General features: G+C 38.4%; 3 protein-coding genes and 1 long non-coding RNA gene across 4 annotated transcripts in view; 3 read left to right on the top strand and 1 right to left on the bottom strand.

Annotated features, from left to right (window-relative positions):
* The window catches only part of LOC127978639 (secretagogin-like), a 6098-nt gene extending 4921 nt beyond the window's left edge, over window positions 1–1177 (top strand). Inside the window, exons 10-11 of the mRNA XM_052583440.1 lie at window positions 22–90; window positions 170–1177. Of these exons, the coding sequence (XP_052439400.1) occupies window positions 22–90; window positions 170–298 (198 nt within the window). The 3' untranslated portion in view covers window positions 299–1177. The remainder of the gene's footprint in view (window positions 1–21; window positions 91–169) is intronic.
* A 3188-nt stretch (window positions 1178–4365) lies between these two features.
* On the top strand, window positions 4366–7956 carry LOC127978613 (E3 ubiquitin-protein ligase RNF139-like). Its single transcript, XM_052583400.1, has 2 exons — window positions 4366–4638; window positions 5395–7956. Exons 1-2 carry the CDS (start codon window positions 4476–4478, stop codon window positions 7170–7172), a joined length of 1941 nt encoding a protein of 646 aa, XP_052439360.1. The 5' UTR covers window positions 4366–4475; the 3' UTR covers window positions 7173–7956.
* A 997-nt stretch (window positions 7957–8953) lies between these two features.
* LOC127978642 (uncharacterized) lies at window positions 8954–13303 on the bottom strand. The gene is made up of 5 exons (XR_008158576.1): window positions 13187–13303; window positions 12942–13022; window positions 11458–11609; window positions 11192–11281; window positions 8954–9599 (listed from the first exon to the last, which is right to left on the bottom strand). It is a non-coding gene; the product is annotated as an uncharacterized LOC127978642 (long non-coding RNA).
* Window positions 13304–14077: 774 nt separating this feature from the next.
* LOC127978633 (transmembrane protein 65) overlaps window positions 14078–15000 on the top strand; it is an 8386-nt gene continuing 7463 nt past the window's right edge. The window contains exons 1-2 of the mRNA XM_052583434.1: window positions 14078–14269; window positions 14367–14594. Of these exons, the coding sequence (XP_052439394.1) occupies window positions 14384–14594 (211 nt within the window). The 5' untranslated portion in view covers window positions 14078–14269; window positions 14367–14383. The remainder of the gene's footprint in view (window positions 14270–14366; window positions 14595–15000) is intronic.

The following is a 15000-nucleotide window of genomic DNA, read 5'->3' as shown; positions in this document are numbered from 1 at the left end:
CTCTGTATGTGTGTGTGTCAGAGTAAGACTGGTGATCTGGAGGGCGCGGAGGTGGATGGTTTTGTCAAAGACATGATGGAGCTGGTGAAGGTAAAGACACTGATTGTTGATATGTGGTGTATATCCCCGGACAGCACTGATTGGTCAGTGATTCGTCTGTGTTTTTCAGCCCGGTCTCAGCGGCTCAGACCTGGACAAGTTCAAGCAGGTTCTGCTGGGTCACTGTGACATCAACGGAGACGGAAAGATCCAGAAGAACGAGCTAGCGCTGTGTCTAGGGCTCAAGCTCAGTCCCTGATGTGTGTGTGTGTGTGTGTGTGTGAGTGTGTCAGGTGATCATTTATCAGGTGGATCGGTGATTATTAGTCATTAAATGTCAAACTCAATCTCCTCCATCTGCTCAGTTTTCACAAATCAAGGCTTGTTCTAATGCTTCTAGTCCAATTCATTAATATTTGTGATCCTGGAGCACGAAACCAGTCATAAGGGAAATTTTTTTAATTGAGGTTCATACATCATCTGAATCTGAATAAATCATCTCTCCATTGATGTGTGGTTTGTTCGGAGGACAATATTTGTCTGAGATACAACTATTTGAAAATCTGAATCTGAGGGAACAAAAAAATCTAAATATTGAGAAAATCATTTTTAAAGTTGTTCAAATGAAGTTCTTAGCAATGCATATTACTAATCAAAAATGTAGTTTTGATATATTTACGGTAGGAAATTTACAAAAAATATCTTCAAAGAACATGATCTTTACTTAATATCCTAATGATTTTTGGCATAAGAGAGAAATGTATAACTTTGATGTATAATGTTAGTGTTACAGTAGGTACAATGTATTGTTGTCTATTGCTACAGATATACCTGTGCTCCTCATTTAGACATGTATGAAGAGTTAATCTGGTGTTTAGTCTTCAGATGATTATTTGTAAAAAAAAAAAATGTATGTCTAAATCTCCTATTATATGTATTAACAGTATGAAAAGAAACTCTATTCAATGTAATTTTATTTATTGTATCTAGTTATTTTATTGTTCTCAATTAATTATCTAAAAGTTCATAATTTATTATAACAGTTTGCTTACTGTTATGTGCAGTGGTTATAATTGTAATGTGTTTACTGTATTTACATAATATGAATTGCCATTAAATATAGAGTGCATTATGTGTGTGTGTGCATAAAAATACAACACAAATAATGTGAAACACTGAAATCTCTTTAAACACTGAGCTGCAAAGAAATCAAAAGTGCAGTCTGTAGACATTTGAAGCACATAAAATGTGAAAATCACTGTTAATTAATCATTTATCTTGCATCTAGTTTTTATCTTTAATTACCGTTACAGGTTTATTTTCGGCAGGGAGATGAGAGCTGAATCACAAACACACGAATTATCTTCATTCGCAGAGAAAAGCGTTAAAATACAATTTACTGATATTTAAATTCATATTGTGATCAAAGACACGCTTTTTATAAGCACTATTTGTATTTTTCTATATTCCACCAGGCAGTGGCGGTTCTACACGGAGGCCTAGGGAGGCCCGTGCCTCTGTAGACATGTCCCTGTGGCCACCCCCCGTGCTGAAAAAAAAAATATATGATTTTACGCGCGAGCACTAAAAGCGGAACTAATGTGACGCAACGTTCTACACGGGTAAATTAGTGCAGCGCACCTAAACACTTAGGAACTAATCATATTCAGGGATGCAAACATCGCGCTTTTCGGCGCCTCCCGTATTTTTCACATCAGTTTGGGTGACTTGGTAATCTGAAGCAATTCCATAGCTTAATGTTATGGACAGAAGAGTATTTACATCATTAAATTAAAGTTTACGGAAACCTTGTTTTCCCTCCTCTGCGGCTGTAAATCATTCAGTATGTATGTATCGCGCACCTCGTCCATTTACAGCAGGATGCATGGTAAAACTCTCCAAAGTTATATACTCACAATTATAATGCTTGATCTGTGGATAAAAATGTCTGGATTTGCATAAAATGACTTTTATTTTGTTTATTTGTATTCGTTTGTTGCTGTTTTTAAAAGACTCGCTTGTGCCTGTTTGATCGCACACGTTTTAAAAGCCGTACATTTTTCAAAGTCGCTATCTGACTCAAATGATTCGCGAACCCGCTCTGAAGTCGCGATCTGACTCAAATGATTCGCGAACCCGCTCTGAAGTCGCGATCTGACTCAAATGATTCACGAACCCGCTCTGAAATCGCGATCTGACTCAAATGACTCAAATGATTCACGAACCCGCTCTGAAGTCGCGATCTGACTCAAATGATTCGCGAACCCGCTCTGAAGTCGCGATCTGACTCAAATGATTCACGAACCCGCTCTGAAGTCGCGATCTGACTCAAATGATTCACGAACCCGCTCTGAAATCGCGATCTGACTCAAATGACTCAAATGATTCACGAACCCGCTCTGAAGTCGCGATCTGACTCAAATGATTCACGAACCCGCTCTGAAGTCGCGATCTGACTCAAATGATTCACGAACCCGCTCTGAAGTCGGATGTGGTATAGTTTCCACATACTTATCTAAGTCCAATTTGAATAATAAAAAAGAGTTTTATGGCCAGTAAACTTTTGTTTATAGCTAAATGTGAAAATTAGCTAACAGGAAACGTAAATTTAATTATGTAATATTTTCCAGTATTCTCTTTTGAATGGTCAAACAATCCAAATGAAAACAAAAAGAGAAGTCACTTACAAAATAACACTGAATAAATGCCAAAAAGTCTGACCAAAAGTTTTCAGTGTAGGAGCATTTCCAAAATAAATGAATGAAGACTTCTTCAGAAGAATGACAAAAACAGCAACTCACGTCAATGTCTAACTTTAGTTGGGTAACATTTGTGAATTAACATAAATGTTATTTCTTTTACTTTGTTGGTAAGCAGTTATCTATGAGGCAAGGTCCATACTTTCTCCCAAGGTATATTCTCCACAATGCTATTCCAATTAGGTATTATGTAAGGAATTGGTATCTCTCTCTGAAAGAGAGCTCTAACTGTATAGTTATATTTTTCTTGATCTGCAGAAAAGCAAACATTTCTGATCACTGTGTCAGTTTAATTCAGAGTGTAAATACATGGCCATGTTCTTACAATACCTTGTCTGCTGTGCTGTAAATAAACAGTCGTGGAGCAAAAAGCCCAACTCATCTGGTTCAACGTGTCGAGGACTTTGTTTTTGCATCTTTTTTTGTTTTACTGGAAAGACACACTGCAACAAAAATCCATTGAACACTTCAACATGGATTTGACTATGAATGCTTAAAATCACTTTGTGAGCTCAGTTTTGAAGCATTTCATATTATCATGGTTTTGCGCACTGAAAGATTATTAAAAGCTTATTATATTTTTAGCCTGCACAATACATTTAAACTAAGCATAATTTAATTGTATATTATTTCTGTGTAGTGTAGTGTAAGCATTATAAAAATATACACTTCTGAATTCGTGACATTCATATATAAATATTAAATTGTGAAATGTATGATTGCCTGTTTGAATTTTATAAGAGTACTAATAGTAATTTGTTTTTATTAACATGTTTAGATTGTGTAAAATTACTGTGTAGATTTTTTCAAGAATTACTTTTGTATTTATTTGCATTACATTTAAATAAAATATGTTGCCATTTTTAATGTGCCCCTCTGGTTAAACACTGGCCTCTCCTTGGCCCCCCTAGTAAAATTTGTCTAGAGCCGCCACTGCCACCAGGTGGCGCTCTGAGCATCTTAAAGCAGAATATTTGGAGAATTCTCTATTTCTTTGGTAGAAAACACAGATTGTTCTGATTGGTTGATCCTTATCACCGCTGAGGAAAGTAACAGACTCGTGTTAGCCGTCTATACGCAATAGGCAGCTGGATGACTTTAGCATCGCACACTTCGTAGTTACGTCTTCTATTTAAAGTAGTATGCTAGTATAATATTCAAATTCAGCATAGAATTATTATTTGGACCATCGATCGACAAATTTTCGCCCACTAGTAATGCAATTCAATATTAACGCCACTGATGAATTTTGGCATAAAAGAGAAATTATATATACATAATTTTGACCCATACAATGTTTTGTTGTCTATTGCTACAAATATACCTGTGCTGTTTTTGTGCTCCATAGTTATATTTCATTAATATTCATGTGTAATACAATTTGTAGTGATTTTAATTTTTATTATTAATAGTATTGTGTGGGATACATATGCAATTTATATATATATATATATATATATATATATATATATATATATATATATATATATATATATATATATATAAACCCTCGTCAGATCTGTGTAGTATATTCTGCGCATGTACACTTCTGCGCATGTACACTTCTGTGTTCCTCAAATAAGCAACAGCAGCAGAGCCAAAATGGCGGCCAGCGGAGATCCTGCGTGACACCGAGCCTGGTCTCAGGACAGAACCCTGCGGTTCCCCATCGGTGCCATGGCCTCCGCTCACGGGCGGCTGGGTCAGCACCTCCAGGCCGTGCTGGATGTGGTTCTGCGAGTCCCGAGCATCTTTATAATCGACGCCATATTCAGCTCGAACTCAGATCTCGGTACCGGATGGACCGGAGCCACCGGGAGAGCGTTAATCCGCGCGCTGGGTGAGTCCGGTTCGCAGTGATTCTGGGTCGGGCCGTTAATACCGCTGTACTGATGTTGCTGCTCTCACGTCAGAGATAATGATCTTATATCGGTGAACCGGGCCCGAGCACGAAACCGAGTCCCGTGAGTTTGTGAGAGAAACCGTCAGACTCATTCATATGATGCAAGAGTCTGTGTCACACATCTCCAGACTACTTCACTGTTTAGGGAAACTTCTCCAGCTGATTATCCACAGTTTGTTGATTTGTATTTTTCTGAGCAAGTTTTCCTTAAGGTTGTTTAAATATGCAACTGAGGCAGTTATCAAATTAATTATGTGCTAATTTGCATACATTTCCTAAACAGAACTATTGTAATAAAATAAATAATTAAATGCGTTTTTTATGTTTTCTTTGTACTACTTTGAAAAATATGGAAAGCTGTTTGAATAAAACGTTTTTTTTTTTTTTACATTTTTATTTCCACAATTCAAGCTTTTTCTTATTTTTCCTCAAATCTCACATTTTTAAGATTATATCTTGCATTTCAGAAGTGTGGGAAATAAACTCACCAACCATAAAACTTAGTAATAATCTGTGTTTTCATTCAAAACGGTCTTTATGTAGGTGCAATAGCTGTAATAAGTAGAACACTGGTTTATACCAAACCAACCGGTGAATCTGTTTTGTTGGATTCTGCATTGTTTCTACATAATAGTGCATTGCATCCTGCACCGTTGCGATGTGAACGCTGATTATTATCCTCTGGTTTTGCAGGTATTCTGGTTTGCACTGTGGTTCTGGTGCTTTCCCAGGAGTCCCTGTTCAAGTTCTACACTCTGTTCGCCGGTGTTCTGCTGGGCGTGGTGTCGGTCCTCATCAACTACTACAGCACGTCTCACATCGACCTCTACAGCACATATAACCGAGCGGCGCTGGGCTTGGGCCTGCTGCAGCTAATGCTAGGACTGGGCTACGTTTCGCTGCTAAACGTGCCATCGCTTTGTGCCGCGCTGCTGGTGCTGGACATCATGCTCCCGCTGTGGGGCCTGATGCTGGAGCTCTCAGCGGACGAGCGCCAGGTGCTAGCGCTAGTGTCGGGAGCGATTCTCGCAATGCATGTAACTGTTAATCTGCTTCTGAAGCTGAAGTGGTTCTGCTTCTCATGCCGTTACGTCTATCTACTCCTGCGCCACATGTACCGCATCTTCGGCCTGCAGCTGCTGCTGGAGGACACCTGGAAGCGCATACGCTTCCCCGACATCCTGCGCGTCTTCTGGCTAACTCGAATTACAGCGCAGGCAGTCATCCTAGTGTGTGTAGTTCGCTCGGAAAGCGGTCTGCAGCTCGGCTGGGACTTGTTTTGGGACTTGACCAGAAACTTGATCATCAGCGGCTGTGATTCGATGCTCACTGTTTTGGGAATGAGTGCCGTTATCTCGTCGTTCGCACATTACTTGGGACTTAGCATCTTAGCATTCATCGGCTCAACTGAGGAGGAGGATATGCGGCTAGGGTTTGTCGCACCAGTGCTGTTCTTCATCCTAGCCTTGCAGACGGGACTAAGTGGACTGGATCCTGAGGAGCGACTGATCCGGCTTAGCCGGAATATGTGCCTTCTGCTAACGGCGATTCTACATTTCATCCACGGCATGACGGATCCGGTGCTCATGTCGCTAAGTGCCTCACATGTTTTGTCAGTCCGCAGGCATGTTCCTGTCCTGCTGGTGTCTCTAGTCCTCTTCACTCTCCCCGTCCTGCTTAGCTATGTTCTGTGGCATCACTACATGCTAAACACGTGGCTCTTCGCCGTCACCGCGTTCTGCGTGGAGCTCTGTCTCAAAGTCCTCGTCTCGCTCACCGTCTACGCTCTGTTCATGATCGACGGCTTCTACAACGTGCTCTGGGAGAAGCTGGACGACTACGTTTACTACGTGCGCTCCACCGGCAACATCGCAGAGTTCGTCTTCGGCGTGATCATGTTCGGAAACGGCGCATATACGATGATGTTCGAGTCTGGAAGTAAGATCCGCGCTTGCATGATGTGCCTGCACGCGTATTTCAACATCTACCTGCAGGCGAGGAACGGCTGGAAGACGTTTATCAACCGTCGCACCGCCGTCAAGAAGATCCACTCCCTCCCGGAGGTCAAAGTTGCACAGCTGAGGGAGATCGAGGATGTTTGTGCCATCTGCTATCAGGAGTTCACCACGTCTGCGCGCATTACTCCGTGCCACCATTATTTTCACGCGCTGTGTTTGCGCAAGTGGCTGTACATTCAAGACACGTGTCCCATGTGCCACCAGCGCGTCTACATCGAGGACGATGGACACGAACACACCGTATTCTCCAACAACAATGGCTACGCCGCTCAGGGACAGCAGAGGGCGGAGTTTGAGGGAGAAGTGGGTGGGGCCGCCGGAGGGGCGGAGCCTGAAAACGAGCTTCTGGAGGACAACGATAGCATCGAGTACGACGAGGAGGAGTGGGGGATTCAACCGGCCGCGACGCTCGTGGAGGAAGAGTACATTAACGACGACACAGACTCCAACTGAAACTGTGCGGATATTCAAATTAAAAAGATCAGGGACGTTATGCTTTTGTTTTTATGTGTGTTTTTTTAAGGGCTGATCTTTTGTTTTTCCTGAAATGCTCTTGACCATGTTTGGTTGAACGATAAAAATAAGGGCTGCAAAACGGTTAATCGCCTCAAAATAAAAGTTTGTTTACATACTATATATTTGTGTGTAATGTGTATATTTATTATGTATATATAAAAATACACACAGAAACACATATATAAATTTAAATATATACACAGTACACACACATACAGTATGTAAACATAACTTATTTTGAGGTGATTAATAATCGTTTTGCAGCCCAAATAAAGAGTGGCATGCTGCTGTAATCACAGTATACTGTACCTCGATATGATCACTACTGGTCTCTTATAATTGTGTACATTCTTGTACATGTAATAAAAGATTGATACACTGGAGAAAGCTGAATCAGCTGGTAATCTCAGTTTGACTGTGATGTATATTACGCTCTTTTGCAGCATTCTTCAGCGCTCCTCGGTATCTGATAGTATCACACAGTGTTTGTTTTCGACGTTTAACCAACACGCAGTGTTCTGTTTTCTGATTTCTTGTGTTGTTGTTGAATGCAGTAACTCCATGATCAGATGCGTGTTTGATTTCAGGTTAAATTGTTGGTTTTCCAAGAGAACTGATGTAAATAAATCATCTGCTTTAGTTCTTTTCTAAATAAAACAGTTCAGCTAAAGTTCTAAGTTCAAAGAGATCTGGAACTTTGCTCTTGATTCTATTTTATGAACTTTGTTGTGGTTTGCATTCTTTCAGGTTTTTCTTTTGATTCCTTCAGCATCAAATCTCATGATTTAACTCAAAAGAATTTAAAACATTTCAGCTGAAAGAAAAAGAAATTTGGGCCTTTCAAATGCTATATATATATATATATATATATATATATATACACACACATTTAATATTCTGGCTTGCTGATACTCAGATGGTAATGATGACATTTTTATGTTAATGTACAATATCAAATCTTCAACTGTAGGTGTATTGTTCATTGTTAGTTCCTGTTAACTAATGATTTAACAAGTTTTCAGATTTGTTACCTATTTAGTTAACATGAAGTGACAGTAAACATGAAATCTGGAACGTCAGTTAATATTTAATATTCTATGTTTTATACTAATGTATTTTTTCTGTTAATAAAGCTCAAAATTCACGAGGTCAAATTTGTGAATGTAATTAACACATTTCAGTAAATAGTTTGCGTCTTGTTTGCTAAAACAAATTAACATTTAGACAGCATTTATTAATCTTTGTTAATCTTCTCTAAATTAAATGTATCTGTTAACACACCAACATGAACAAATCATTTTTATCTAGTAATACTAAAATCATATTAAATGCTGTAAAACAATATGAGGGCTAGAGTTACTGTTTAAAACATAGACAAATGCTAAATATGTTTTTTTTAATAAATGGTTTTCTGTTGATTTAAGGGTGAAGTATGACCTGATGAAAAAGTAATGTTGTCATTTGACTTTCACTCAACAACAACCACACTGTAAACCCTAATAAGTTGAGACTACTCAAATGATTTGAGGAAAGTGGTTGCGTAAGTAAAATTGAGTAATGGCAAAATTGACAACTCAGTTCAATTGAGTTGACCTAATGTTGGTCTCCATTGAATTAACTTAAATGTTCAAGTACAGATAACTTAAAAAGGCAAATAGACTTAACTTAAATTTTTGAGTTTTATATGGTTTACTTGTTTTAATGATTTAATACAAATATTGTTTTTCCATTAACAGCTTTATTTGGTTTATACACTTACATTAATTTAAGAAACATTACTAATATCAAGCTCATATTTTTAAGTCACATTTAGACACTTGAACAGCACTTAAGCTCACATTTTTAGAAAACAGTAGCTCATATTTTTATCAGCAAGCTGCATTTTTAAGTCACATTAAAATATTGAGCTCATGTTTAACTGTAAGCTTACATTTTTACAGAACATTACACTCACATTAAAAAAAAAAACATTAAGCTCATATTTTTAAGTCTCATTTTCAAAAGACCATGTTTAATGTAAATGTGTTGCAATTAAAAGTGCGCCAAGCAATGTCTCGATTTTAGCCAAACAGCTGGTTTGCCAACGATTGTGTTTTAGGTTGCAGGTCTTTCTGCCCCAAGGAAAGTAGAATCCGCTGAATGAAGTCAAAAATGTATTCCAGTGACTTTGGGTAACTCAGGTGCAATGCATATATTAGTTCGAACAGAAGGCACATTGCTTTTTCAGGAAGGTCATGTAGATTGTCCATCACTAATTTTCCCTCGATTACGATTCCAATCGAAGAGGGAGACCCATCTTGTCCCATCTTCAACTATCAAAATCCCCACTGGCACATAAAGAATTGAGCGGTGATCATCGGACATCTAGTGAAAAAACATTAACAAATTAAAATTAATTCACATACATGCAAGCTCATTTACATTTCAAAAAGGTGCAACTTAAAGGGTTAATTCCCCAAAAAACGTACAATTCTGTTAGTAATTACTCACCCTCACGTTGTTTCAATGCAGTAATACATCATCGGAACACAAATTAAAATATTTTTGATGATCCGAGTTGTCTCACTCCTCCATAGGCTTCTCTGTAATTTAAACATGCCAGCCCAGAAAGTTTGTAAAGACATGTTAAAATAGTACAAGTGACCACAGTGGCTGAACCAGAAATTTATCAAGCGTAGCGTTACGTTATGTAACAGCGCAACGCCTCTGGGTTGTACATCAGAATGTAGGCTCACGCTGGTCATGTGTGTGATGCTGGCCAATAGTGAGCCTACGTTCTAACCCAGAAGTGCTGCACTGTTAGACTACTTGAACTCACTCAGAGAAACAAAGAGGACAATGTATAGTTGAATAGACGTTATTTTGTTTGTTTTTTTGCGCACAAAAAGTATTCTCATCGCTTGATAAACTTCAGGTTGAGGCACTGTAGTCACTTTGACTATTTTAACAATGTTTTTAACTTTCTGGGCCGGCAAGTTACAATTACAATAGAAACCTATGGAGGAGTGAGACAGCTCTCAGATTTCATCAAAAATATCTTAATTTGTGCTCCGAAGATGAACGAAAGTATTACAGGTTTGGAACAACATGAGGGTGAGTAATTACTGACAGAATTTTCATTTTTTATTACACATTCACACGATGTCTCACATACACTGCATCAATATCAACCTAAAAGGGTTAGTTCACCCAAAATGTTAAATTCTGTCATTAATTACTGAACCTTGTGTCGTTGCACATCTGAAAGACCTACGTTCATCTTCGGAACATATTAAAATATTTTTAATGAAACCCATGAGGTTTCAGTCCCTCCATACTAGAGATCCAATTCAATTACCACTTTCAAGGTCCAAAAAGGTATGAAAGACATCATTAAAGTAATCCATGTGACTCCAGTGGTTTAACCTCAATTTCATGAAGCTACACAAGTAATCTGTTTGTGCAACAAAAAAAAAAAAAAAGTACAACTTATAAAAAAATATAATCTCCAATGCACGGTCACGCAATTACGTCTGCTCTCACATGAATACAAAACTCACACGTTGTGGTGCTATATGAGATACTGTCTTGAACGGGCGTTGCAGATAAACAATTACACTGGTAAATTATGTTTTTTTGCACAAACATAGCACTCGTTTTGCTTCAGAAAATTGAGGTTAAACCACTGGAGTACAGTAGTACAGAGTACTGCAACAAAGTCTTTCCTATCATCCTTGAAAGTGTAGTTGTGTTGGATGTCAATGGAGGGACAGAAAGTTACAGAATATCATTAAAAAAAATCTATTGCGTCTTAAAGATGGAATGACACAAGGGTGAGTCAATGAATTACAGAATTTTCATTTTTGAGTGAATTAACCCTTTAGATTGATACAGTGTGTGTGAATGACCGAGATTGTGAATGTGTTAGAGTGTGTATAGAGGGTGTCTTTTGGACATTTTCTCCTTGGAACACTTACCAAACACATCTTAAAGAAAGCAGGAGTCATCTCCAAACCAAAGGGGTAGTCCTTGAAGCACCAAAGGTCAGTTTCAGTTGGCTCTGATAGCTTGTGTGAAAAAAATAAAATTTTATTAAATCCAACCACTTGATAATAATACATTATTATAGCCTTTAAACATTTAATCAGAGATCAACTATGAAGTCTATATTGCAGTTTATAAAGAATCAATCTACTATCTTCTAAGATATATCTAGGATAAATTATTGGGACTTCTAACTAACCTTTGTTGCTTCAGAAGGCTCATCAAAAGCTGACCAGCAACTCCAGTTCTGGCTCTGAAAATGTCCAAGAGCCATGTACTATGTTGGTCAAGGGTCTCGTAAAATTCCCTTTTCAAGATCTTACCAGCAATCCTATTAAACTCCACGTAGACCTGAAAAAATTAAGAAGGGGAAAGTAACAACATGCATGCATGGTGTGCTTGATTATTTTTTAAGATAACAAGTTAATTCCAGTCAAAGGTACAAAAATGTATTAATTAAAAAAAGGTTAATTATTTATTTACTTACATTTAAAAGGATTTTTCATTCATGAATAAAAATTTGCTGTCAATTTACTCACTCTAGCCATCCAAGATGTGGGCGACTTTATTTAGCAGAACATGAAGGGAGATTTTTAGCTGAAACTGTTGTCTTTGGCTATTCATATAATGAAAGTCAACTGTAACCATCCCTTTGATTGTCAAAAAACGTGTACAAGCAAAACAAAATCAATAATTGTGATTCCTGATGATATATTTGTGTCTTATGAAATGAAACGATAAGTCTATGCAAGCAACATTATTTATAACATTATTACCTTTACCTTGTACAAAAAGCCCTGAGTGTATTTTCTACAGTCTGGAGTGCGAGTGTAAAGATATATCAAACTTTGGGAATATGTGAAAACTCAATCTTCCCAATTTGAGATCACTCATGTGAACAATCTTACTTTTTTTATACAGGTAGCAGCATCAAGGATAGTAGCAAGTACCATTTTGCACGTCCTGCTAGTTGTAAATAAATCACACATCAGGGTGCTTGCGCTCCAGGCTGTCAGGAGGAGATGGGTCTGTTGTGTTGTTCATCAAAATGATACTTGCTGCTATCCTTAATGTTGCAACCCGTTTAAAAAAGCAAAATTACATTCACATGTGTGATCTCAAATCGGGAAGATTGACAGATTCCCAAAGTTTGATATACATCTTTACGCTTGTGTTCCAGACTGTAGTAAACAAATTCAGCTTTGTTTGCAGAGGCTGTGAATTAAAGGTAATATATGAGGTTTAGCTTCTTGCATAGACCTATCATTTCATATAATTTCATTCCACATAACTATTCATTAATTAATAATATCTCTGTAAATGTGTCGCAGGCAGGAAAAGGTCTGCGGTTTTTAGTAACATACCGGCCAAAGAAATTCTTATAACGATTAACGTTAGGCATAAGTCAGTATTCACGCGGCAGCCCAATTTTACACCAAATAAAAGAAACGTCCTTTCACAAATTACACAAAGAGACATTTCAGTGTATGGAAATAGATTTTTCTCGAAGTTCGAGCCGCAATATCACGCTTAGGCTTATTGTAAACAACAGCGCTAAGTTAGTCTGTAAAACATTGGCTATGTTTGGAAGTTAGGGGATTTTAACTTAAAACGCATTTATACCTTAAGTCCAGTTGTATAAAAAATAAAATAAAACATAGCAGACAATAAAGCAAAATTTACCAGCGTAACGTTTCTCCTGTGGCCTCGACTCTTCCCCCCCTCGTCTGCTTCATAACCACCTGCCTGCTAATGTTACTGTCCCTACAGGAGGAAAACGGGAAATTCAGATGTTCTTACAGAAAGTTGGTAACACGAACGTGTTTATAACTCGAAAAATACTCAAAGGCAACTAAGCAAAATTTAAATAAAAAAAATAAAAAAACAACGTGTGTATATTTATGCGTTGCGTTTAAACCTTTACTTACCTATTTAACTTTAAACTGTATTATTTATTTCTTCTTTCAGGTGTTCCTGCAAATGATTGTGAACCGCAGTCAGTGCTGCGTCTTCAGCAAATTCGACAAACAATTCCCGCCTTGTGTTATATTAGCCAATCGGCGCTGTTGTCAGGGCAGAATTTCAAGCGCGACCAATCATTTTTAAACAGAGACGTACGAATAATTTAAATAAATGGAAATTCTGAGTTAATAACACTTAAAATCTTAATTCAAAAGATTTTTACTGCCAATGAGTAATTTAAACACACCTGTTTAAGTTTTGATGGCAAAACTTGGTGTTATAAGTAATGTGAAGTTATGTTAACTTGATTTCTTTATTAATTACAACATTAGGGTTTACAGTGCATTAGATTCTATTCACTCAACTCTATTCACTCAACTTCTTATGGAAGCCCATTTCTGCCACTTAAGGGAAATCATAATCATGATTTTAAAATCATAATTACAAGACTCTAAAAATCAGAATTGACATACCTTGTGAAAAATACAACAAAAAACTCATAATTATGAATGTAAACAATAAAATAATGACAAAAAGTCAAATTTCTGAGATAAGGCCAGGCATGCACATTTCATACACAATGGAATTGTTAAAGTGCTTTACATTAAAAAAAAAAAAAAAAGTACAATAATCGCAGTAATAAAACAAAAATAAAGAAACTTTGAAATGTAATTTTGACTTTTTATCTCATGAGTAAGTTTGGAATTACTTTATTTGGACTTTTCATTTATGATTTTATTTTATTATAGACTGTATAAAAATGGGTTTCCGTAGTGTTCTGAATCCAGCCTCGTCATCGACGAGCTACTACGTTTCCCAGAGCGCATCTGCCGCCCGGGACTACATTTCCCATCATGCACCGCCACCGCTGTGCGCGTCAGAGAAGAATCGGCGGTTTGAGCTGTCAGTAATTACAGAACGATGAATCATAACGCCTAAATAATCAGAGAAGAGGATTTCCCTTCCTTTCTTACAGCAGGAATGAGAAGGCAGACGGCTGCGGATTGTTAAAGGCGCTGGGTGCTGGTTGTTTTGGTTCGCTGAGGCCGGTGTGTGTGAGTTTTCCAGGCGCGGTACTGAACTCTATGCAAACGCTCTCTGGGTTGGCGTTCCTTCATGTTTAATCGCGCGTGTTCTGGTCTGCAGTGTGTTTCAGTGCCGCAATGATCCGGTTGGCTCTGCTCCGCTCGCTCGTGTCCCGCCACACCGGACCGGCTGTGCTGCACCGGAGGCCTCTCGGTACACACCGGCGCAGGATCAAACCAGAGCAGCTGGAGCTTCCCAACCAGGCGCGGGAGTTCGTGTACGGCCTGAGCCCGGCGAACCGGAGCTGCTTACTGAAGGAGCTGCAGGACTTCCAGTCCCAGACCCAAGGTAACGCCGCTGCCCTTCTTTAATATAGCGCCAGAGTATTGTGTCCTGATTTACTGTAGTGCCAGAGTATTGTGTCCTGATTTACTGTAGTGCCAGAGTATTGTGCCCTGTTTTACTATAGAGCGCCAGAGTATTGTGTCCTGACTTACTGTAGTGCCAGAGTATTGTGCCCTTCTTTACTATAGAGCGCCAGAGTATTGTGTCCTGATTTACTGTAGAGCGCCAGAGTATTGTGTCCTGATTTACTGTAGAGCGCCAGAGTATTGTGTCCTGATTTACTGTAGAGCACCAGAGTATTGTGTCCTGATTTACTGCAGATCGCCAGAGAATTGTGTCCTGATTTACTGTAGAGCGCCAGAGTATTGTGTCCTGATTTACTGTAGAGCACCAGAGTATTGTGTCCTGA

Source organism: Carassius gibelio, chromosome B19 (assembly GCF_023724105.1).
Source record: "Carassius gibelio isolate Cgi1373 ecotype wild population from Czech Republic chromosome B19, carGib1.2-hapl.c, whole genome shotgun sequence".
Taxonomy (NCBI): domain Eukaryota; kingdom Metazoa; phylum Chordata; class Actinopteri; order Cypriniformes; family Cyprinidae; genus Carassius; species Carassius gibelio.
Note: the sequence above shows the minus strand (reverse complement) of the source record. Positions and strands in the feature narration are given on the sequence as shown.